Below are 27,089 nucleotides of genomic sequence, written 5' to 3'. Positions count from 1 at the left end.
TTTACATTTAAGGTAATTATCGATATGTATGTCCTATTACCATTTTCTTAATTGTTTTGGGTTTGTTATTGTAGGTCTTTTCTTTCTCACCTAGGTTGCTACCATATCTTGGCAAGTGTAAATAATGCTACTATGAACACTGGGGTGCATGTATCTTTTTGAACACCACATTAACAAACTGAACAATAAAAACCATATGATCATCTTGATAGATGCAGAAAAAGCTTTTGACAAAACTCAACACCCATTTAGAATAAAGTCTGCAGAAAGTGGGCATAGAGGGACCATACCGCAACATAATAAAAGCTACATATGACAAACCCACAGCTAAAATCATACCCAATGGTGAAAAGCTGAACGCATTTCCATTAAGACCAATAGTAAGACAAGGATATCCACTATCACCACTTTTATTCAACATAGTATTGAAGTCCTAGCCACAGCAATCAGACAAGAAAAAGAAATAAAAGGAATCCAAATTGGAAAGGAAGAATGAAAACTGTCACTATTGGCAGATGACATGACACTATAGATGAAACTGAGCAGGACCCTGTGGGACCCTCCCAGGTACAAGTCCTTTTCATGTCCCCTGTTTGTTGTTTGTAGGAAATAGGCTTCATTCAGCCTCCTGAAGCTCCCTGAGTTCCAAAGGGCAGATTCAAACAGTTGCTAATGAGGGAGGGAAGGGAATGTAGAAACAAAGGAGGAATAGTCAAGAAACAACTGTGCAGCAATAAAGCAGGGTCCTGGTGCCTCCTCAAGGAATATACATAACAATACCTTTGAGTTCTTCTACAGGAACTAAGGCCCCCACTCAGGTGGAGGATGGTCACTTCATGCTGAGCACAAGATTCCTGGAATACCACCCTGTTACCTCACCACCAACCAATCAGAAGAAAGTGTGCACACAGAAGATAACAAGACTCTGACCACCTCCAAAATGATTCTCCTTTTAAAAACTTTCATGGTCAAGCAGAGTCTTCAGAGTTGGTTTTTGGACACAAGTCTACCTTCTCCCCAGGTTGCTAGCCTCCTGAATAAAGCAACCTTTCTTTTCCAACCAATACTTTTCTCTCAAGTACTGGCCTTCAAACAGTGAGCAGCTGAACCTAAGTTCGGCAACACAGACAGAAAATCCTAAAGATGCAACCAGAAACTACTAGAGCTCATCAACAAATTTGGTAAAGTTGCAGGATACTAAATTAATATACAGAAATCTGTTGAATTTCTACACACTAACATTAAACTATTAGAAAGAGAAATTAAGGAAAAAATCCCATTCACCATCACATCAAAAATAATAAGATATCTAGGAATAAACCTACCAAAGGAGGTAAAGGACCCATACTCAGAAAACTATAAGACACTGATGAAAGAAACTGAACAACACAAACAGAAGGAAAGATATACTGTGTTCTTGGATTGGAAGAATTCATACTGTCAAAATGGCCATACTAACCAAGGCAATCTACAGATTCAATGCAAACCCTATCAAAATACCAATGGCATTTTTCACAGAACTAGAATAAATAATCTTAAAAATTGTATGGAAACACAAAAGACTCAAATAGCCAAAACAGTCGTGAGAAAGAAGAACAGAGATGGAGGAATCATGTGCCCTCACTTCAGGCTACACTACAAAGCTCCAGTAATTAAAACAGTATGACACTGGCACAGAAACAGACAATAGATCAATGGAACAGAACAGGAAGCCCAGAAATAAACCCACACATTTATGGTTAATTAATCTACAACAAAGGAGGCAAGAATATACAATGGAGAAAAACAGTCTCTTTAATAAGTTATGCTGGGAAAACTGGAGAGCTACATGTAAAAGAATGAAATTAGAACATTCTCTAACACCATATACAAAAATAAACTCAAAATGGATTAAGACCTAAATGCAAGACCAGAAACCATAAAACTCCTAGAAGAAAACATAGGCAGAACATTCTTTGAAATAAATTGTAGCAATATTTTTTTGGATCAGTCTCCTAAAGCAAAAGAAATAAACGCAAAAATTCAAAAATGGGACCTAATTAAACTTAAAGTCTTTTTGCACAGCAAAAACAAGAAGACAGGGACTTCCCTGGTGGCGAAGTGGTTAGGAATCCGCCTGCCAATGCAGGGGACACGGATTTGAGTCCTGGTCCAGGAAGATCCCACATGCCGTGGAGCAACTAAGCCCATGCGCCACAACTACTGAGCCTGCGCTCTAGAGCCCACGAGCCACAACTACTGAAGCCCGCATGCCTAGATCCCGTGCTCCGCAACAAGAGAAGCCACCACAATGAGAAGCCGGCGCACCACAACGAAGAGTAGCTCCCGCTTGCCACAACTAGAGAAAGCCCATGCGCAGCAACGAAGACCCAGCGCAGCCAAAAATAAATAAATTAATTAATTAAAAAACAAAACTAAACAAAAAAACTCAAAAAGACAACTTTACTGAATGAATGGGAGAAAATTTTGTAAATGATATGACTGATAAGGGGTTAATATCCAAAATATATAAACAGTTCATACAACTCAACATCAAAAAAGCAAACACCCCAATTAAAAAATGGGCAGAAGACCTGAATAGACATTTTTCTAAAGAGGATATGCAGATGGCCAACAGGCACAATAAAGGATGCTCAACATCACTAATCATCAGGGAAATGCAAATCAAAACCACAATGAAATACCGCCTTACATCTGTCAGAACGGCTATCATCAAAATGAACACAAATAACAAATGTTGCTGAGGATGTGGAGAAAAGGGTACCCTCGTACACTGTTGGTGGGAATGTAAATTGGTGCAGCCACTGTGGAGAACAGTATGGGGGTTTCTCAAAAAACTAAAAATAGAACTACCATATGACCCAGCATTTCCACTCCTGGTTATATATCTGGAAAAAAACCCAACAAAACACTAATTTGAAAAGATACATGCATCTGCTTACATTTTTTAAAAAACCCTGATTTTTAATGGAGAAATATTCCCATTGAGAGAGGAACCATAATTTATTCATTTAAGTGGATTCCAATTTTCACTGTAATGAACAATGTTTTGGCAAATAAAATCATTACACATAAAGCGCTGTATATTTCAAGACAGATTTCTTTCTTTTTTTTTTTAAAGATTTAATTTTTAATTTATTTTTGGCCGTTCGGTCTTCGTCGCTGCATGAGGGCTTTCTCTAGTTGTGGCGAGCAGGGACTACTCTTCATTGCAGTGCACGGGCTTCTCCTTGCGGTGGCTTCTCTTGCTGCGGAGCACGGGCTCTAGGCGCATGGGCTTCAGTGGTTGTGGAACGTGGGCTCTAGAGCGCAGGCTCAGTAGTTGTGGCACAGGGGCTTAGGTGCTCTGCGGCATGTGGGATCTTCCCAGACAGGGATCAAATCCATGTCCCCTGCATTGGCAGGTGGATTGTTATCCACTGCGCCACCAGGGAAGTCCCCAGGACAGATTTCTAAAAGTACATTACATGTTTAAAGGTCCTTGGTATACACTGTCAAACTGCCCTGCAGAAAGTTCATTACAAATTTATAATGCAACCAGCAGAGGATAAAAGAGCCTATATGTGAAACAATTTAACAACTGAAAAATGCCATGTTATTGTTCTAATTTGAATTTATTTGAATACTAGGAAAGGCTAATTTTATTTTCTTATGACTGTACCATTAAAATTTCTTCTGATGAAAAGCTATTACATTTTGTGATTTATAAGTATTTCTTACAAATATTTCTTTACAGATTGCTAAATGCTTTTTTAAAAATTAAAAACAAATTTTTTATTGTGGTAACGTATATATAACATAATATTGCAATTTTAAGTGTACAGTTCAGCAGCATTAGTTACATTTACAATGTTGTTAAACTATCATGACTACCTATTCCCAAAACTTTTTCATCACCCCAAAGAGAAATTCTATACTCATTAAGCAGTAACTCTCCAATCTACTTTCTGTCTCTCTCAATATGCCTATTAAAGATATTTCATTTAAGTGGAATTATTCAATATTTGTCCTTTGTAGCTGGCTTATCTCACTTAGCAAGTTGTTTCTATGGCTCATCCATGTTGTAGCAGGTAACAAAATTTCATCTTTTATGGCTGAATAATATTCCATTGTGCCTAAAGCACATTTTGTTTATCCATCTGTTCATGGCCATTTGGATTGCTTCCACCTTTTGGCTACTGGGAGTAATGCTGCAATGAACGTTGGCATACCAGTATCTGTTTGAGTCCCCGTTTTCAATTTTAGTGGGATATACCTAGGTGCGGAATTGCTGGGTCATACAAAAATTCTATAGTTAACTTTTTGAGGAATATTCCAATGCTTTGGGCTTCACTGGTGGCATAGTGGTTGAAAATCTGCCTGCCAATGCAGGGGATACGGGTTCGATCCTTGGTCCAGGAAGATCCCACATGCCGCGGAGCAACTAAGCCCGTGCGCCACAACTACTGAGCCTCTGCTCTAGAGCCCGCGAGCCCCAACTACTGAGCCCGCGTGCCACAACTACTGAAGCTCATGTGCCTGGAGCCCGTGCTCCGCAACAAGAAAAGCCACCACGATGAGAAGCCCGTGCACCACAATGAAGAGTAGCCCCCACTCGCCCCAACTAGAGAAAGCCCGCACACAGCAATGAAGACCTAACACAGCCAAAAATAAATAAATAAAATAAATAAATTTTTTAAAAACCCCTCAAACTATTAAAAGAAAATTTCAATGCTTTTAATTTTACTTTTTTTAAAAAGTTTACCTAGAAACTCAATTTAAAAATGGACAAAGGATCTGAATAAACATTTCTCCAAAGAAGATATACAAGCGGCAAATAAGCACATGAAAAGACACTCAACAGGACTTCCCTAGTGGCGCAGTGGTTAAGAATCCACCTGCCAATGCAGGGGACAAGGGTTTGAGCCCTGGCCCGGGAAGAACCCACATGTCACGGAGCAACTAAGCCCATGCGTCACAACTACTGAGCTTGTGCTCTAGAGCCCGCGAGCCACAACTACTGAGCCCGCATGCCACAACTACTGCAGCCTGCGTGCCTGGAGCCCATGCTCCGCAACAAGAGAAGCCACTGCAATGATAAGATCCCACACTGCAACAAAGAGTAGCCCCCGCTCACCACAACTAGAGAAAGCCTGTGGGCAGCAACAAAGATCCAACGCAGCCAAAAATAAATAAATAAATAAATAAATTTATTAAAGAAAAAGAAAAAAGACACTCAACATTATTAGTCATCAGGGAACTGGAAGTCAAACCACAATGAGGTATCACTCCACACCCACTAGGATGGCTATAATCAAAAAGGTGTATAATAACAGGCATTGGTGAGGATATCAAGATGCTGGAGCCCTCATACATAGCTGGTGGGGATGTAAAATGGTGCAGCCAAATAGTTTGACAGTTCCTCAAAAGGTTAAACATAGAGCTACTATATGACCCAGCATTTCCACTTCTCAGTAAATACCCAAGAGAAATGAAAATATATGTATACACAAAAATGTGTACATGAATGTTCATGGGAGCATTATTTAAACAGCCAAAAAGTAGAAACAATCCAAATGTCCATCAACTCATAAATGAGTAACCAAAATGTGGTATATCCATGTGAGAGAATATTATTCAACCATAAAAAGGAATGAAGTACTGCTATATGGTACAACATGGATGAACCCTGACAACATTATGCTAAGTGAAAGAAGCCAGTCACAAAAGGCCATATAATGTATGCATCCATTTATATGAAATGTCCAGAATAGGCAGATCTATAGAACTAGAAAGTGTATTAGTGGTTTTGAGGAGCCGAGGGCAAAGAGGGATGGAGAGTGACTGCTGATGGGTATGGAGTTTCCTTTTGGGGTGATGAAAATGTCTTGAAATTAGACAGCATGTGATGGTTGCAGAATTCTAAATAAACTAAACATCACTGAATTGTACACTTTAAAAGGATAAATTTCCTTATATAGGAATTATATCTCAATAAAGCTGTTTTTTTAAAAAAGAATTTGTGTGAGAGAAAAACTCTTTGGAAACATGGGATCCATGGAAACAGAGGGTATTATTAAAGGAAGCCTTTGATAGTGTTAACTACCGCTTAGAAGTGAAATTTATAAGGAATTACTTCTTGTTCTATCCAAATTGCAAATTATACTTTTACTCTGTATGTTAATAAATCCAAAGCAATTATATTATCATGTACCACCCACAAGTATGGTATTAGTTAATTTGCATGTTCTCGTTACAATTATTTATTTCCATTAGGTATAAGGCAACCTGAACTAAATTTATCCACCATGATTCCATACTTCATCACTTTAGTAAAGATCTATCCCAACAAAAACACTTAAAACAAATGTTAATAGAAGAAATCTAAGAAGGGACACATTTTCAAAGGACAACAAAGATATGAGATGGTGTTTGATGTAATGCTAGTTACTGGGAATACTTGCTATATCTGGCATATTTATTTACTCATTAAAACTATTCATTTACATTTTCCAATCAGCGTATGAGACCAAATTTTACTAATGTCTCTAAGTTGTTGGAATTTGAATAACGCCATGCCCAAGTAAATTTTATTTTAAAATCAAATTCTAATATAGTGCAAAATGTTAAATGAATTCACAGCCATCACTGCAGTTCTAATTGCATGCTTTATCTAAAGACTGGAGAAGATTGTGCTAAATTATATGGAACCAACTAGTGTTCACTGTTTAGGCTATCCATTAACTGCCAGTCAAACTAATAACAGCAATCTCTTCCCTAATTTTCATGGTGCAGCTGTTTATAGAATATCCTGGGCGTGTTCACTTCAATAGATACATAATAATGCAGACATTCACAATGAAAGCTGTATTTTTTTGTTTTCAAATTTTCCTATGGACTGTACATTTTTTCTACCTTGCATATTCAACCACTTTCTTAAACTAACCGCTTTAAACAATCAGTAAATAAACTTAATTGTTATATTGTGGTTTTAAATTTAAAATCTATACTCCGAAGCCCAAATTCCAGGAAGAAAAACCAAAAAACAAAAAAAAAAAAAGGAAAGAAAGAAAGAAAAAAAGCCTAAAATACAAAACTCCTTTGTTCTTTTTAAACTGCAATATAAAAAATCTCCAGCAGAGACCGGTTATTTCTTTCCATGTGATTTACCAAGGAATGCCTATGTGACATTTATACTGATTTTCCTGTAATGATCTTTGAAAGTTAAATAGATATTAATTTCATCAGCACTAACCAACCAGAATATTTACCATTTCTAAGTACTGATACATGACTCAGGCATTTCAATTACTCAATGCAGAAGATACACAAAATTATTTTTTTGTAATACTGTATACCAAAAATTCAGTTTTTTAGAACATTAATTTTAAAAAAGCTAAACTTATTGATCTGTATCAGTGGTTGCCAGTATTTTGGATTTCAAGAAATGCAAAAATTAAAAAATTAAGCAGACCTCAATTTGCCAAGGAAAAACATTATTTTATAAAAGAAAGGACATCCTAACACTAAAAAAATAGGGCATGCTTTAAACTGATACAGAATAAAGGGCATCCTTTAAATTGATAAGATTTAACATTAAGAAAACCTTATGTCAGTCTCCTTATTTTTCTCACTTTGGCAAATACTACCAAAAACTTTGACACAGCCTAGCAACTGGGAACCACGCGTCTATATTCCATAAGCCTAAAAACACTCTTTAGATCACCTTTGCAACTATATAAGTTCAATGAGCCTTGAAAAGCAACAACTTACAATTCCTGCCTAAGCCTTCTTATCTTGGCCTTAGCATCTGCCAGTTCCACTGACAGATGCTGTCGACTTTCTGTTCGCTTCATGCCTGGAGAACCACAAGGTGACTGTGCAGATGAAGAGGCATGGGGTGGAAAATGAAGACCATCCCGCTCTTCAGAGAGTTCAACGATAGTCTAAGGAAATAGAGAAATAAATCACAGAATCACTTTCAGTATTTTACATATCAGAGAACCAAACACATCAAAACTAGTCACTAAGTCTAAGTATTATACTGCAACATCAAAAAAGAATTCATTGGTCAAAAATAACTTTGTCATATTTAGCTGTCATTTTTTAAAGTTTTATTCAACAGTAGATGGATGAGCTATTTAGTAGATAACACAAAAACAAGACTTAATACTTCTTTCCTTTCCCAGTGTTTTAACAAAAAAAAGTAAATTGTGGTAAAATAAGAACAGATAGCAACTGTTGGAAAGGCATAAAAGACTTAGTAAAGAAATTAACTCAAGAGTGATGTGTCTATAATTGTGCTGTCCAACATGGTAACCAGTAGCACAAGTGGCTAATCTCACATTTAAAGAGTTAAAAATACAGTTCCTAGTCACATTAGCCACATTTCAAGAGCACAACAGCCACAAGTGGCTAGTGGTTACTGCACTGGACAGTGCAGAATTACAATCTTGCCATTCTTGCAGAATTGGACAACACTGCTCTAGAATTGTAAATAGGAACCTCAGAGGGACCTAAAAAAACCTCAGAAGTTTAGTTCAACCTCTTAATTCTGCAGCTAAGGTAACTGAGGCACAGAGATTAATATGCCCATGATCTCACAACTAGCTCATAGCAATGCCAAGACTCCAGACCAGTCTCTTCACTCCATATCCTATGCTCTCTCTTACAAATACTAGTTCTAATCTGCTTCCCATCTCAAAGCTTAACTTTATTCCTTTCTCTAGAGACCCACCATGGGACACAAATCTTCTATTTATACTAAATCTGAACTTTAAGGGCTATTTAACCTACATGTATCTCACTCAATCATATTCCTCCACTCCCCTAATTTTCCTCTTATTGGAAAATTCTCTTATTGTAAACCAATTTCTCAGATTTTCTTTCAAACTTCCCAGGCAAACAGAAATTGTCTTTGGTAGACATTTCATCTGTCCTTCTACTCCAGACGGAATGGGTAGAGTTACACCTTAGGAACATGAAATCACCATCCTCACTTTGCTTCTCATCACCAAGTCTTACAATGCCCTCATTGAATCGTTACTTTTCTTCTTCTTTTTTTAAACCACCCATCAGAATTCATTTCTTTATCCTTGCGATACATTTGAGCACCCAAATCAAGGTCTGTCCAACTACTGCTTTCACAGATTCCAGTATTCCTATTGATACACCTCAGAATATGACCTCCCAGTTCCCTTTCTCTCTACAACTCCACATCCACTTCCAATCCAATACATACAGGCTTCTCCAGTGAAAGAACCATTCCTCTCTTGTGCCATATCGCCATTCCTATGCCTGAACCTCTAATCACTCAACTCCCCCTTTTTGCCCAGTCAAATAGATTATTCTTGGCTACTGAGTTTCTACACAGTCTGGAACTACAATTAGGCTGTTAAATGTCACCCTTACTTTCTAATTTAACACCACCATGCCATTCTTTGCCTATGGCTCACTCTTTGAGGAAAAAACAAAAGGGAACTAATATTTATAGAACCCCTAGCTAGGGGATTTTCCAACAAGATCTTATCCAGTACTATAATTGGCAATAAAGGCTTTACATCTATTTTAGGCATAAGGAAACTGAGGCACATATAGATTAAATAACTTAACCAAAGTTACGCATCTAATGGTTAGGTATAACAGGAGTTCAGATTCAAGTCTGACTCAAACACTATGTCATTTTCCTTACCTACCATCAGTTTTTCTATTTCTGCTCCAAGGTGATAAAGAACTCTAAAAAACAAAACAAACCAAAAAAAATATACAATATACAGCCCTACTACAGAAATTGCCATCCACTTTCAATTAAGCTCTTTCCAATGCCCGTCAATTCTTTTATTGAAAATCTTGATGATTTCCTGGCAAAATCTTCCCACAATGGCTGTTGTAAATATATTCCCTTTTCTCTACATAAGCCCCCAACTACAAACTACTATCATCACTTCCAACAAATGACCCCTTCTCCAACTTGTCAAAGAAACAAAACCACCTGTGATAAACTCCTACGTTTTTATGCATCTCTTGTTCCTTACTTCTATAACATTTTCAATTTCTCTCTTCCTATTGGTTTTTTCTCCTTGTTCTTCAAAGACATACAAGTTTCTACTATCTAGGGGGAAAAAAAAAATCACATTTTCCCTTTACTATCCTTCTACTATTTCTCTTTCAGTGCTACCTTTTGAAGGGTGGTTTGTTCACTGACATTACTTCATCTTGTCCATCTACCCAGTACGTCCAGCCCAACTTCCCTGTCTCTGTGAACAGTGTTACTAATTTCCACAGTAGCCCAAGCTCAAACTTCACAGAATCAACTTTTATCTGTATATTTTCTTACTGTCTCAATTATCTTTAATCTTGCCTTCTAACATCTCCTGTCTTTAACAATAACACCTGCACACAGTATTAACTAAATATCTCTTTCATGCACAAACTAGAACTTAATTTTATGCTACTTTACAATTTTTCATTTACAATTTTTTTTTTAATAAACCAGATACAATCTTTCTTATGCTCCTTTGGTATCCCTGATGTTATCCACCACAGTAGTGTGCACAAAAAGAGCTGCTCAAAAATATTTAACTGAATGATTCACAAAACGGAAAGCTCAAGAAAAGTACTGAAGACACATATTACGTTTGAAATTAGCAGGTGGTTAAATTAAAGTATCAAGAACTTCCAGATGCCAACAAACAGAGCACAAAAGATCTATGGGCTGCAAAATATTTTTTAAAAAGAAAGAAACCTGGTATTGAGAAATAAGAGTATCCAGAGGTATTTTCCATTAAAGATTATGTAGACATTTTGACTTTTCTCTAACAGCGGTAGTTTCTTGAGCTCAAGAACTCCAAACATTTTCAAAAAATCTGACAGGAAATGTTGTTAAGGCATACCTTTAATTTCTAAAGGCTTCTCTGATTCTTCCAATCCTAGACATTCCACTAATGGTTGCAAGTAATATCTTCCTTCTTTAAATTCCTACAGTATTTTTTTAGATATATGTGTCTTTTTTGGTACTTGTCACTTTCAAATTTTTATTACAGTTAATTCTTTTATTAAAATAATTTCCCTATTAGATTATAACAATCTTTGGTTCTTTTTTGAAAGTTTGTCAGTTTGTTGCTCCCACATACTCTAGCACAAGATCTTGCAAAAAGCAGGTATTTATTAATATATGTTGAAGAATGAACATAAAAAGATACAACAATGCTAAAAAAATTCTGGTGACAATAATTCTACTTATAAAACTCATCATTAAGGAAGAGAATCAGAGACGTGCTCAGCACAATCACAGATTTAGGCAAAGGTGTTATAAAGGTTAGGGACACAAGCGTTGGAGTTAGAATGGACAAGTTACCTAACTTCTCTGAACTTGAGAATCTTCATCTATAAAATGGGGTTATTGTGCAGACTTAATAAGATAGTATACAATAAACTTATAACACAAAGCTTGGCATAAACAGTGACAATAAATATTTGGTTTTTAGTAAAAGGAGAGGACTGAAGAGATTCTTGTTTCATAGCATTAAGAACAAAAAAATGAAGAGTAATTAAAAACAGGGCGACCAAATTATATTTTCTAGATCGAAGTGAAACAATTATTACAAAAGATCAATAAAAACAGAAAAAAGGGCTCTCTGTTCTGACAAGGGGGAGCATCCCCTGTGGATAGCCTGTGGCTCCCAATTCTTGCCATGCCAGCAAGTGGAGGATTTAAGTGCTTTAGACGCCCACTTCAACTCCCAGTGTGAGTACTACTGCTTGCCAGGATACACACTGAAATGGGAGCGGACAACAAAGCCTGGAGCGGCCGACCAGCCTGTGATGATATGGAACCTCCCAGAATCAAGTGCCCAAGTACGAAAGAACACATTTCTGATCCTAATAAGCTGACAGTCCTCAGTGTCCCGGGAGATACCCGAGGGAACAGACACAGCAAACAACATTCTACTGATGTTATTCTAAAAGACCTCCTCCCTAGACTCAAATTTTCCTGAAGGAGATCACAAGATACAGTACACAGTCTATGACAGAGCTGAGAACAAGGGGATCTGCAAATTTCGAGTTAAAGTAAGAGTCAGATGCTGCGACAAAATTCAACGTCCCAGGGAACAGTTACATGAAATGTCTAGCAGCAATAGTTATGGAGCCACTTGCAAGTTGTACTGCATTGGTGGCCACAAGCCACAGGGTAGCCCTGCCTGAGTCTGTCAATTCAATCTGGCTTGGTCTGGCATGGAGCCCACCTGGGCAACCATGAATATCAATGTGGGCATCAGAACAGCAGTCTTATGACTTCTGGATCAGTTTTATGAGAAAAGGAGACTCCTTATTGTGTCCACACCCATAGCCCCAAATCTCTACTGGCCGCAGCAAGAAATGCTACAGCAAGTACAGTGTGACCTGGATCTTCAACACATCATCTTGTGCTGGCAGGCATGTTCCCGACCCTCACTGGCAGGATAGGAATAAAGATTATGCCTCCAGCACTAGCTCTACAGTCCAGGCAGAATCCCATTCTATTCCTTCACTATGGCGCTAGCGGGTAAGCACAGCATGGACAAGGAGCGCTATGTCTCCCTGGTGACGCCTGTGGCCCTTTTCAGCCTGACTGACACTTTCCCCTTGGGAAAAGAGGAGATGGTCCTGCAAGCTGAAGTGGGCCAGACCTGTAACACCTGATGGGATGGCTCCTCTCTCCACAATTTTCTTTCTACATAGTGCTGGGTACACAGAAAGGCCTTAAAAATATCTTTAATGTACAGATTTTTATTTGTTATTTTTAAAGTCTATTTTATTATAAGCTTTCTCTGCACTTAAAAATTAGCACCAAGCTATCTGTACTTTGAAGTGCTCCAAAAAATATGAATATGATATTTACTCTTTCTCTCTCTACTCCATCATGGTTAGTTAATTTTATAGAGAAATTAGAAACCACAGCCATAAACATTGCTCTCAATCTGCTATTCAGTGTGATACATAACTTTCTCCTATTTTGTTTTTTTATATAAAATTAATTAATGAAATATTTTGGAAGAAAAAAGCAGAAAAAAGTTAAAGGGAAAATGTTAATAAGAACTTGTTTCAATCCAATTGAATGATACAGAATTATTATATTTACATACTACATTTACATGTGTCTAATATTTTTCACAATTATTTTTAATTATCTTTTCTAACTAGTCCACTGTTGATCCAAATTGAAGATTTTTTCCCCCCAGAGAAGTGAGTTTAAACCAGCTAGAAACTTGTTTTCTAAATACCTGAGGCAGGAGAATGTGACTACATTCTCCTGCCTCAGGTATTTAGAAAACATTTTTTTCCTTGTTAGAAAAACAAATTCAACTAAAATGCTTAATCAGGCAGGATAACAGATTTTTAAAAGGTTTTTCAAACAATCATGCTATATAGTGTTTCACATTCCTTTTAGTTTTGACACAAATCATGTAATGACAAGTATCTTGTTTATATTTCTCCAAAATAACATCCTCATTCACTCCATATTAATTATTTCATGTAAGTGAGATCAAACAATTTTTACACATCCATCAGTCATATGAAACCAAAGTACAGATTTTTAGAAGTAATTCCTAAGAAGCTGGAAGACACCTTTTCAAAATACCTTTAATATCTTGAAACGCAAATAGAGAAATGTTATAGAAAATGGATAAAACAGTAAAAAGACACTAACATAAAAAAAGATATAGCATATGGTTCAAAACTCAGATTGAAAATAAAGTATCTAAATATCTCAGGGTAAGGTTGATATATACTAGGGATGTTTTGCAACTCACTCTTTTCTTCCTTTGGTCTCACTGTCTTAAGATTTTTTTAAAAATTTAGTTGTTGCTCTAAAATATTTACTTCCTATATTTTCTTCTCTTTTAATGCCTTAAGAAAAACTGAAAATTCCCATCAGAAATGAATATATTTTATAGTGACGTGAAAGTTTTTTGTTCCAAAAAAATCTTTAGAAATTTCTCCTATGTAGTCTTTCATTAGTCCCGAGAGTAATCAAATTCTCTATAAATAAGCTCAAATCGTCTCTCTCATGTAAATGGAGCAAATAATCAAAGTTTTACTTTCTCCAGAATGACAGAGTACTTTGGTGTGCTATTAAGAAAATATTACTCACCATCACATGCAGTAACGTCTAGACTCCTTTAAAAATTATAAGCTGCTTTCAGAGTGAAGGCAAAAAATCTGGTGCAATTTTACTCTTTTTAAAAACCAAAGTACTTTCTTAAAGGAGTTTATAATAATTCTCTTTTCTAAGATCACATCTCATTATACTGACTACAAAAATTTGAGACCTTTTGTGGGACATTTTATTCAGAACACCTGTTATTCTCCTTTTATTAACACTTACTTTTCCAATCTCAAAATGTGGCAATAAAACTACAAAATTAACCTTAAGCAAATTCTTCTACCTTGAAAAGGCAATGATTTTTCCACTTACATCAACGGTATTTTTAGTTTCATACTTCTGTACTGTTGCCAGAACTATGGGGATGAGTTAAAAAACACAAGAACAAAATCAGAGTAATTTAAAAGGAAGGAGAAAAGAAAACCTAATTGCAATGTGTTTACTAGCAATTTGGGGCTTTTATGCAGCCTTTCTGGTTCCTGTGTTGCACAAAAGACATATAGTACTTTATTACCTGTCCCTAAGAAACAAAGTATCAATTCTGAAAAATCTCTGAAGTTTTTTGGAAAGTAAACTTTCATAATATACTAAAAGAAATTTACAAACCTCCGAATGTTCATCTCTCTCATCTATAAGTCTTTTTAGATGCAATACCATGTTTTTCAAGAGTGGTTCTATTTCCTCCTGAGACATGTCAGTCACTTCCATCCATTGTAGATCAAACACATTTTCCTGATTATGGGTTACCTTTAGAGAGCAACCAAAGTAAACAATTTTTTAAATGGCTAATACTTAAAAATACATTTAATTTTAGTATAATATTAGCTTAAATACTATATATCCCATATAATAAAAATATGAAAAGCAAATATGATATCTTGAAATTAATGAATGATGAAAAGGCTTCTACTAAAAATTATTTTTACTAAATGTAATCTTTAAATGAATTCAGTCAACTAAAAAATAAGATATTTAATTTTTTTAATTTCTTTTTTTTGGGCCACACCGCGCAGCACGTGGGATCTTAGTTCCCCAACCAGGGATCGAACCCGCACCCTCCCCCCGTGCATTGAGAGCATGGAGTCCTAACTACTGGACCGCCAGGGAAGTCCCAAAAATAAAATATTTAATTCAAGGCATTCCTAAGGGAAGGTAATACTAATAGGTCTGACAACTGCTTTAACAAACTCAATTAATCTTTTCCTTAGATAAAACTAAGTTGATTGTACTTGAATTCAAAAGCAAAAGTTTTAATCCTGTAGGATGTAGGTTATTGCACTTTTATACTTGAAAAGCTAAGTCTTTATAGATTCTGAAGAAGACACTGTCATAGAACCTTAGGAGAAAGGGACGCCCAATATAAAGAGTTTTAAAAGAATGGAAAAGTTATATAAGTGAAATACTTATTTCTTGCTTTCCATTTCTCACTGTGATTCTGATATTTTGCTTTAACTTTCACAATAAACAGCAAAAATAACACTTTCAAGAATGGTGGTAAATTTAGTAACTTGAGGTACTCAGCATTTATTCAAAATCAAATACAAATCACAAAGCTAACAGAAACAAACATATGTATGTATATATAAAGGGAAACTACCAACAAAACTCTATCTTGTAGAATAATACACTTACTGTTGACAATATTACTGACCAGAAAGCGGGGCTCTTTGAATATTAACTAAGAGAAAAGATGATATATGGAACACAAAGTCATTTAAATAGAGAATATTTAAACACAACAATTCTATTTAAAACTCTCTCCCTTTCCTTAGTTCTCGTTCTAATCAACATGTAAAATTTAACATGCTGTAGTTCTAAAAACTCTAAAGTACACAAGATTAAAAGCCCAAGACTAGAGAGATGCAGAAATAGCAGCTTTTAAAAACAATCTTAAAACAATCTTAACAAATAAATATTAGCTTCAATTATTTGACATTGTACACTATGTCCTCCATTTAGGTTTTTATATGGATGTTATAAATCACTAATGTGTTTATAATTCAAGTAATATCTTCAGTAGAAATTATGCTGTGCCCATTCACTAAAAAAAAAAAATCACTGGGATGACATAATACTAATAGGTTAGTATTATCATCTTACCTCACTTTAGTTTTGAATTACAGGCAGTGATCCACTTTGTGCTGCTTCCATTTACTATACTATTCATGCTGTGATGTCTAACAAAGAAATATACATTCCTCAAATAGCACTTTCTGCCTATACCCCTATGGATAAAGGCAACAGTACATCTGTAGTAAGCACTGTGCCATGCAGAAGATAATTCATGTAAGAAACTATGTCTAAAGAAAAGAAGATAATTTTTCTAAAAGCAGAGTTCATCTATAATTGACTTTGATTTATTCTTGCTTAATCCATGACTATATTTGGAGAGACATACAAATAAAACATACCACAAGCTTCATAAAAAATACATAAAAATTGTATACAGATTATTACCTCTTGAATATGTGCGGCAACTGCTGCTTTTGTATCAAAATCTAAACTTTGAATTCTTTCAATAAATTCTTCTTTTTTCTGACACTAAGAGAAACGAATAAAACAATCATTCATACTTTATAGGGTATAGTTGTTACTATGTTGTAAATAACCAAAAATTCATTAGGCTAAAAAGCTTGGCTACATTTTGAACAGCACAATGAGGGTTTTGTTTTGCATTTAAATGATCTCTAATATACTTACCTAATAAAAAGATAACAATTTAGAAATATTTATTTAAAAAGCAACATACTGAAAATCCATACCATTTTTATGCTGAGAAGTTGTAAGTTCTAAAGCGGGTAACCATTACACAAACCATCTAAGGTCAGTACAATATAATTAGGCTAACTTCACAAACAGAGAAGTAAAGAATCAAGAACTTGTTTCAGAGAGGATAAGTTACTTGCCAAAAAACACAGTGAGTCAGTGGCAGAATTCGGAATACAGCCAAAATGCTCAGTCAGTCTTTGCCTATCATCAAACAACACAGCCCTTTTTCTTGGAAAAAAAATTTTAAGCAATTTTTACGTCAGGCTTACAATTCATTCTCACATCTTCATCCTATCAATCTCAATAAAAGAAACCTACTTTTGTGGCCCAGTTCAACACATATAAGGTAATACAATAAATATTTGATTTGTTTCTAACACAAAGTTACCAGGGGCAAAATTTAAGAATGTATATACAAGTACACATGTATCAAGTGGAATAAAGGCAGCAATTATTTATTGTGTACCTTTTAAAAAACTTCATATAAACTAAAAATATTACAATGCAAACCTCATCTTTTTCTTTCCATTCAGTACTGAATAACAGTTTAACATGCATCTTACTCTCTGCCTCTTGTCTACATCTCTTATACTGCAATCCAACTGCGTTTAACTGTATTCTTACAGCTACCAAATGAGAAGTGCATACAAAACAGACAGCACTGCCTTGTCTAGCTTAGTCGCATCTCTTGGGCCAATTACTGAACTACTAGTAAACACACTATACTCAAAAAAGGAAAACTGGCTCTTTGGTCAGTAAGAAACTTAGCAATGTTCTGATTTACACTGTACACATTTATTATATCATAACATTTTTTTTAAACATCTTTATTGGAGTATAATTGCTTTACAGTGTTGTGTTAGTTTCTGCTGTATAACAAAGTGAATCAGCTATATGCATACGTATATCCCCATATCCTCTCCCTCTTGCATCTCCCTCTCACCCTCCTTATCCCACCCCTCTAGGTGGTCACAAAGCACCAAGCTGATCTCCCTGTGCCATGCAGCTGCTTCCCACTAGCTATCTATTCTACATTTGGTAGTGTATATATGTCAGTGCTACGCTCTCATTTCGTCCCAGCTTACCCTTCCCCCTCCCCGTGTCCTCAAGTCCATTCTCTACGTCTGTGTCTTTATTCCTGCCCTGCCCCTAGGTTCATCAGAACCATTTTTTTTTTTAGATTCCATATATATGTTAGCATACAGTATTTGTTTTTCTCTTTCTGACTTACTTCACTCTGTATGACAGACTCTAGGTCCAGGTCCATCCACTTCACTACAAATAACTCAGTTTTGTTTCTTTTTATGGCTGAGTAATATTTCATTGTATATATGTGCCACATCTTCTTTACCCATTCATCTGTCGATGGACACCTAGGTTGCTTCCATGTCCTGGCCATTGTAAATAGTGCTGCAATGAACATTGTGGTACATGACTGTTTTTGAATCATGGTTTTCTCGGGGTATATGCCCAGCAGTGGGATTGCTGGGTCATATGGTAATTCTATTTTTAGTTTTTTAAGGAACCTCCATGCTGTTCTCCATAGTGGCTGTATCAATTTACATTCCCACCAACAGTGCAAGAGGGTTCCCCTTCTCCACACCCTCTCCAGCATTTATTGTTTGTAGATTTTTTGATGATGGCCATTCTGACTGGTGTGAGGTGATACCTCATTGTAGTTTTGATTTGCATCTCTCTAATGATTATTGTACATCATAATATTTTATTTCTACTCCTATAAAATTTAATTTAATTAAGCACATTTCCATCAGTGCAGAAAGTTCCTCATCCTATAAAAACAAAATTATTAGGATGATATAGAAATTAAATTTAATTTAAAATTAAATTAAATTAAAATTAATTTTAAATTAAATTTAAAATTAAATTATGAGAAATGTACAGTTCCCAGCTATGACTAGGAAGTCAGAGTTTTAGGGGGATGTGATAAAAACTACCAGGTTTAAAAACAAGAATTTTTTTGGTCTAGTAAATAATATTTGACAGGCATAGTGAGAACAATTAAGAATGACTTTCAGATAGTACATTTGTGGCATATATAAAATAACTAACTTTTTAGGTATGGGAACCCCAATTCTTAAATGTTATGCTTCCAAAAGTGACTTATGTATAGTTTGAGCCAATGAACATATATAAAATGGCAGGGTTATAATAAGTATGACTCACTGAAGGGTCCCCCAATTCAACTGCCATACCTTTGTCTGCCTTCAGTTTAAACACATACACTTCCCTTTTCTAAGTCCTAGAGCCACTGTTTATTTATACTACCTTTAAAAGCTCACCCTGTAACACAGTCTCAACACAAATCAATGAGAATTCTTCCTTTACCTTAAAATACCCACAATTTGTACTAAATCTCACCTCTTTTCAAACTCTGAAAGTTTTAAGAATTCTGAAAATGTTTTATAAATAGGTTAGGTTTTCTTAAAGAATATCGAATGAAGTTGATAGGTTCTTGAAGGCTAGAAACGAGAAAGAGTACCAAGACGGAAAAAAGATAGAATGAGAAGATTCAAACTTTGAAGTTGAGTAATCAGAGTATCAGTGTTGTCCAATACAAGTACTCACTAGCTAACTGTGGCTACTGAGTATTGAAATATAGCTAGTGCAACTGAGAAATTGAAACTGTAATTTTATTCAATTGTAACTAATTTAAACTTAAATAGCAACGCATGGCTAGTGGCTATTCTACTGACAGCCCAGCTCTAGAGCATAAAAAGAATCTGGTGTTAAAAAGAGAACTATAAACAGTTTTACTTACAACGATAAAGACTCTTGTGAAGACTAAATAATCATCAGCAAATTTTTTTCCACTTAAAATTAAGCTCTCTTTTATCTTTATATACAGTTTTTAAAGTGTTATGGGCACTAAAGTTACTTCTAATTCTATTACAGTAATTGATTCCTAAGCCAGCAGATTATCGTGATTTCATAATTTCTGCCTCCTTTTGATCATCAATCCTCTTCCCTTCTGTAACACACACACATGCATGCATAAATCATAAGAATGTTCTGGGAGAGGTTTTTAAGGGTACCTCTAGGGAAACTTGAAAAGCTGGGGCCTTTAAAAGCCTCGAATAAAAAAAAAGAATAATTAAATGTTTTAAATGATTATGACTATCTGATAATATAAAGTTTGAAATAAAGTAACAGAATGAGTGTTTTTCTTCAAAAACCTTCTCCTTAGGAGGTTATACAGTTACTTAAAAATTTCTAACATGGACTTTGAACACCAATGGCCCATCCTTAAGTCTTTCAGAAACTAGAGCCTGAAAAATTTATAAAAAGTTATTAAAATAAAAATATGAAGAATTATTTTAACTTACCTGAACTGCACAACCCAGTAAAAGTAAAAGCAACTTTTTAACTTCTTCTGTGCCTTGTTCTGAAATAAAAACAATTACTAAGTACAACATTTTACTTTAGTTCAACTCTCTTACAGCGGTAGAATTACTTCTAGAGGTGATATTCACAACAACTTGACCAAGGGATTAAGTACAGTGGAGAATTCAGAAAAGCAGCTCTGTGTGTGCACAATGTGGTAAGAGCAATTTTGAAGGGCTGCAGTACAGATAAAACAGCTTTCAAAGTTCTGTGTGATAAAGGATGCTAACTCTAAATCTACTGCTTCTTCGTAAGTCATCATACTACACCAGCATACCAAATGAGGAGCCGCTACTATAGAGACATGCCACAGCCAGCCAAAACGGTTAGGCCTGTTGGTGTTTTCTTTCTAAAACACAGACCTTATATGATTCATCTACCTATAAAATTTAAATGGCTTTCCCCTGTGTAGATCCACGAGAATCAAAACCTTAAGTATCAGTTACGGTGAGGCTGGTAAAATAAATGTATATAACAAGCTGGATAAAGTTAATGGTCTGTAACAGAACTGGACAGTACATTCACTGTCCAACAACATTCAATTCAAATTTTCGTAAAACATTCAGCTGACAAAAAAATAAGTCACTTCTCTGGCCAGAATTTCACCATCAGGCCAATCTGTCTTCTTCTCAAACATTTCCTCCTACTCTCCATGAAACAACCTACTTTCTTAGCCACACTAATCACGCTTCCCCAGATATACATACATACATACACACACCACTGCCTTAACTTGTTACTCCCTCTGCCTGTCTTTCTTCCCTACCCTTCGTCCCTCTAATGAACTACTTACTAATCTAATCTCAATCCTAGGCACAGCTCTAACATCTCTGTGTAGTCTTCCCTGACCCAACCACCAATGGTCTCCAACCCTCACTAATCTACCAACTTTAAGAATAATCAATGGCTCCATATTTTATAAGCCTTAACATTTTTACATCTCTCTATTTTGCACCAATTATTACATGATTTCCCAGTAATCTGTGTATCTCTCATCACAACACAAGACCCTCCAGAGCATAAACCATTTTCTTTATATTCCTGGTCCCTCTAACTTGGTAAGTAATTACTAAATGCATGTGGAATTGAAAACAATTCCATTCTACATACAAAATGTTTTTTACATTTTTTATTTGTATATTCAAATATTCCAGAATATCTTGAAAGAGTATCTAAACTCCTAATTCACCCCATCTAATTGGTAGTTTGCTCAATGAAAACAGCTGCTTGGATTGTTTTTATTTTGGTTTTATTTTTGTTTGTTTTGACTGAGGGTGAGACTGGGAATTGGAGAAAATATACTTGATTTGGGTTACATGTAGCCTGTAAGAATAAGTCCTTTGTTGAAACTGTTAGGTAGCTGCTAATTTCCCCAACTGTTCAAAAATTAAAACCCTGAACATGTCGCAATTAAAATCTGGTAAAGGGCAGAAACTTTGAAGAAAATAATTTAAATGATCTAAGAAACTGCTTCTCATCTTTTTTCCACTCAAAAGTAGTTTAATATAAATTACAGCATATCAATCAGTAAAACCTCAGATTCAAACAACTTTGGCAATGGTAGATAGTAGCTATAAAACCTAGAAATTATTTCAAAATCACTTCTTTTCTAAGGTTATGTTCTTTTAAGCGTATAACTGCTGTACTTTTATCTTCTATACTTGTTTATAAGACACTAAAAATCATCACAGAAAAGTATCAACTTGGTAGAGTCAACAAAACACTGGACTTAATGTAAAATGTATGTCTGATCCCATCTATGACTTACAAGTATTCTGTTTATTTTCTCTATGTAAAATGGAATATCACCTCCAACTTTCCCTATAGACTCACAAAAAACCTAGTGAGTTAATGGAAATTAGCAAGATCTTGGTAAGCATCATAATATTACACAAAGATAAGACTTTATGATCACATTATGCTAATTTTAATACTTACCAGAAAAGGGATTTTTGCCAATGATTAAGACATTTGGCAATGACATCATGATCAACTGCTGCAAAGTCTCCTATAAAAAGATATCCAAAGGTTGTTATATGGGTAATGCTGACAGGATAATTACTCAACAAGCTACAACTTAACGATTCGTGCACATCTCTGTAGGCATACTATACCTACAGAGGTAACTGCAATTAAAAAGCTAAAAAAATGTGAAAAAAAGATGTCTAAAAAGTCTTAAATCTTTTGTAACTATAAGTTAATGAATTAAATAACTAAAATTGTAATTATCAGATAGGCTTAAGTTAATAACGTATCAAATGTCCATCAAATAAGTGTCCAAGTTGAACTGGTCTAATACCTATTATTTGGAAATCTGAATTTTAGGTATTAGATAATTAAACAATCTTCCTCAATAAAAAGATCAAGTATGTGTATTCTTTTTGGGTTTTTTTTGTGAGAGAACTAAAAAATCAACTGATAGTAAAATTAAGAAAGCTAGTTAGTTTATTAAAAATCTTGTCTTATGAGTATTTCATGAAAGTGAGCTCTTCCTCAGTGACTCATTATTTCTCTCCTATCTACAATTCATGTTTTACTTCCTTTAACTTCTGTCAAATTTTTTGTGACAAGAATACATACAAATTCTGATGGTACAGGATGATTCAGAAAATTGAATGCCTCCAAATTACTCATTTTGGTTATACACCAGGTATGCATCTTCTATTTATACTACCTCTTCTTTGAGGAAATGAGAGAACACACCATGTCTATCACATGCTACAAAGGGTCTGGGATGAATTAGACTACAGGATTGATGAGTTTAATGTGATAATACTGAATCTTTGCAAGATTATGAAATAACTGTGAGTGTCTTTACAATTTGGCTTTCACTACACATTCAGACATAACTAACTAGTTGCTGAGGAATAATTTTTTGTAAGTATTCAATTCTTTCTGAATCATTCTTTACTTAACACTATGATGAGGAAGCAAATAACCATGAAAAGTTAACCTGTATTACTTTTTTAAAGATGTGTGATTCTAGATCCACAAAAGCGGTTTCCCATAGCCAGAGTGTGACATGACACCAGAGGCTAGGTAGAATTGATATTTTATCTGTAATTTGTTGCAGATATGTATTAGAAAGTTTCAAAAAATTTCTTCAGTATTATATTTACTAGTCTTAAAAATACTAACACCAAAAATATGCACACATTTAAAGAAAACTACATATTCAGTATGTGCATCACATTAGTAAATACAGTTAAAAATAGTAAGTGTCAAAAATTGCTAAAATCACTTATTCCAAGGATTGATACTGAGTTTGGGTATTTAATAAATGAGTTTTCCAGTTAAAAGCAAGTTATGCCAAGATAAAATATTCTATAGCCAAGTATGTAACAGCTAAATGGACTTAAAGAAATAAATTTCAAATTAATTGTAATTTTTAGTTTCCTTACCCTAAAGCAAAATTTTCAGGACTATATTTGTACATATTTAAAAGAAAGCATAAATAAGAGAGATGCATTAAAAAAAGAAATCATTGTTTTGTTTATATCCTTTTTAGTGGAGATAATCTAAGTCAAGGCAATTTATTTTATTGATGTACCATGTAACATTCTATGTTGGCAGAGTTATAAGGAAATTGTCCAAGTGGGTACTAATCTTTAATATGGTTCACCACCTCTTTCTTACATCCTCTTCCTCAGGTGGCTCCCCACCTCCTGCCTATTCTGATACCTCATTATCTAATGCTAACTTAGTCTCTCCACAAAGATAAAAGCAGTCTCATATATTCTTTCATCATATGGTACCATCAATGACCTCTTGTGTTAATACAGTTTGCTTAACCTTTACACTATCAAGTTCGATTATATTTGGATGAAGCAAATTCAAACGTACCTCTGTGTATCTAAAGGTGTACTCTAGTATGGCGGAATCTGTTTGCCTAGTATAGAGTACTATGGTAGAGTCAAGTCAGAAAACTAAGGCTTAAATTTCAGCTCCTTGACTTACTATGTGTGTGACTTTTGCTGAGAAGGGTAAGAAGTGAAACAAAAGTGTAAAGTTTTTTTAAATGGTGGTTATTATTTTTTAACAAATTTATTTTATTTATTTATTTTTGGCTGCGTTGGGTCTTCGTTGCTATGTGTGGGCTTTCTCTAGTTGCAGCGAGCGGGGGTTACTCTTCATTGCGGTGCGCGGGCTTCTCATCGCGGAGGCTTCTCTTGTGGAGCACGGGCTCTAGGAGCGCCAGCTTCAGTAGTTGTGGCATGCAGGCTCAGCAGTTGTGGCTCGCGGGCTTTAGAGCACAGGCTCAGTCGTTGTGGTGCACAGGCTTAGCTGCTCCGCAGCATGAGGGATCTTCCCAGACCAGGGCTCGAACCCGTGTCCCCTGCATTGTCAGGCAGATTCTTAACCACTGCGCCACCAGGGAAGCCCAAATGATGGTTATTAAATATTAGAGTTAATGAAGAAAAAAATCTACCTTTTACTTTATTTCCAAGTACTGATTTTGTTATGTCTGAAAGTGCTAATATTAGGTAAGGCAACTAAAAATTATACAAATTTAAAAAACCCAAATTATTCTAAAACCTCTATTTGGTTCTATGGGTTCTTCAGAGAATTCTAGCTACGTTTTTGTAAAAATTCCTATTTCCCAATTCCAATCTTACAAGTAACATTAAAAAATACACAAGACATAAAAGAAATCAGAGGTTAGAAAAACTGATTGTTATCATTAAAGCTCTACTATATCATCCTGAGACTTCCCAGACTTCACCTAGCTCTAAAGATGTTCATTATTAAGGTGCTAAGAAATGGAAAAACAATACATAAATTAGTCCAAGATAAATACTACTTTGTTAAGCAGGAGCAACAATTAATTTGTTGTTAATTAATGGGTTAAGAATGATAAAATATGTAAATGAATAAATGAAGAGATTTCAATTTGTTAGTAAAGTGATAAGAAATCTATTTAAAAATGTATAGAAAAAGAAAGAATTTTAGCAATACAACTGAAAGTGGAGAAAGTTTTGAGAAAATCAGGACAGCCAATCATTCAACAAATATTTATTGCATGTTTATTATCTGTCAGACATTGTTCTAGATACTGGAAATAAAGCAATGAAGAAACAAAAATCCTTGCTCCCATGGAATTTACATTTTCATAGGGGTAGAAAGAAAATAAGTAAATGTTTTTGGTGATAAGGGCTAATAATAAAAAGAAACCAGGGAACAAGAAGGAATATTGGGGCTTCCCTGGTGGCGCAGTGGTTGAGCATCTGCCTGCCAATGCAGGGGACACGGATTCGGGCCCTGGTCTGGGAAGATCCCACATGCCGCGGAGCAACTCGGCCCGTGAGCCACAACTACTGAGCCTGCGCGTCTGGCGCCTGTGCTCGGCAACGAGAGGCCGCGATAGTGAGAGGCCCGCGCACCGCGATGAGGCGTGGCCCCCGCTTGCCACAACTAGAGAAAGCCCTCGCACAGAAACGAAGACCCAACATAGCCATACATACATACATACATACATACATACATAAATAAAAAAGAATGTAAGCAGACAAGAATAGCATTTAAAAAAAAAAAAAAAGAAGGAATATTGGTGGAGGTGGAGATAAGGAGAAGGATGCAATTTTTGAAAGATATGCAAATATTCAAATATAGAGAATTTGAGAATTTTCAAGACCATTAAAGCAAAGCTTCACTGAATCGGTAGAAAATCTATCCTGGTATGAAGACAGTCCAGAAAGATTTACAGAAAATCAATAATTAATAAAAATAAAGACAGACCAAGAAAGAACTGGCAGAGATTATCTTAATAGGAAAATAATAGTAGAAGTGCTTTGAAAGATACAAGTAATTTCATTCCTATTATTTTTAATTGGCTTTGTATAACTTTTCTATAAAAATGGTATATTAATTATTTTTTTAGTTTTAGTTTAGAAACTTTTAAAACTGATATACAACTTTCTGTGAATTGAAATTCATGTTGCTAAAGCACTGTAAGAAAGACTATTTCAAGTTTGTGCCAGACAGACACTAGAGACTATTCAAAGACAACTTAAACCAGGTTTCTCCTTCTTCCTACAAGTTATCCATAACACTTCCTTCACAGTAAGAACTTAAACAATACTTCTGGCAAAGGTCTGGGCTCATTTCCCTTTCTTGAATCACACTGAACAAAATACTAAAACTAAAACTATACATTTCTAAGGTACTAAATATGGGCTTCAAAGATTTCTAGAATATACTGGAATGACAGTCTCTCCTTTGAGACTGTAAATCTGTTTTAAAAACTCAAACATAATTACATTTATCATACTGTTTGTATTCAGCCTTTTATCTGTGTTACTAGTGAAAAGAATTAAGACTATTTTATTATATTTTAGTAGGATGTAGAAAAAAATTCAATGAATGATGTTAAAAGGAAAGAAAATCTGACCAAAGTATCAAAAATACTCCAAATGTTGCTTATTATAACAGATGTTAAAGAAAAACCTTAAAAAGTACCTGCTTTCTCTGGCAACTAAATTAATGGTACTAGACCTAATTTTTACTTTTACTATTAGTGACATCAAACATGCAAAAACTTCCTAATAAATTTCTTAATTGTAAAGTGTTCTTGTCTTTTGGGCCTCAAATGATTCAGTTCATTATTTTAATGGTGGCTGAAGAATCACCTTGCTTCTTTTAGTATTTATTTAAACTGCAGCTTGTGCAGGCATACCAAACAACAGCTGCTGACAGAATCCTAAAAATGGACTAAGATTTTTACTTGTAAACTGTGTCTCTGATAATCAAATTCACCTTCTCGCCTTCATTCACAGGAATAAAAATAACTTTAAAA

General features: G+C 35.1%; 1 protein-coding gene and 1 pseudogene across 8 annotated transcripts in view; one reads left to right on the top strand and one right to left on the bottom strand.

Moving 5' to 3' along the window:
- Positions 1–27,089, bottom strand: part of CCDC88A (coiled-coil domain containing 88A) — a 123,326-nt gene that overhangs the window by 60,118 nt on the left and 36,119 nt on the right. For all 7 annotated transcript variants that reach the window (XM_082426227.1, XM_082426228.1, XM_082426229.1 and 4 more), the window contains 5 exons: positions 22,235–22,304; positions 20,239–20,297; positions 16,583–16,666; positions 14,732–14,872; positions 7,753–7,925 (listed from right to left, as the gene is read on the bottom strand). In XM_082426227.1, coding sequence (XP_082282353.1) covers positions 7,753–7,925; positions 14,732–14,872; positions 16,583–16,666; positions 20,239–20,297; positions 22,235–22,304 — 527 coding nt within the window. The remainder of the gene's footprint in view (positions 1–7,752; positions 7,926–14,731; positions 14,873–16,582; positions 16,667–20,238; positions 20,298–22,234; positions 22,305–27,089) is intronic.
- Positions 7,939–14,724, top strand: LOC309643525 (sushi repeat-containing protein SRPX pseudogene; annotated as a pseudogene). The gene has a single exon. The product of its transcript is annotated as a sushi repeat-containing protein SRPX pseudogene (transcript).

Source organism: Balaenoptera physalus (genome assembly GCF_965194825.1).
Source record: "Balaenoptera physalus genome assembly, chromosome: 15".
Taxonomy (NCBI): Eukaryota; Metazoa; Chordata; class Mammalia; order Artiodactyla; family Balaenopteridae; genus Balaenoptera; species Balaenoptera physalus.
The sequence above is the reverse complement of the archived record's forward strand: the minus strand, read 5'-3'. Positions and strand labels throughout refer to the sequence as shown.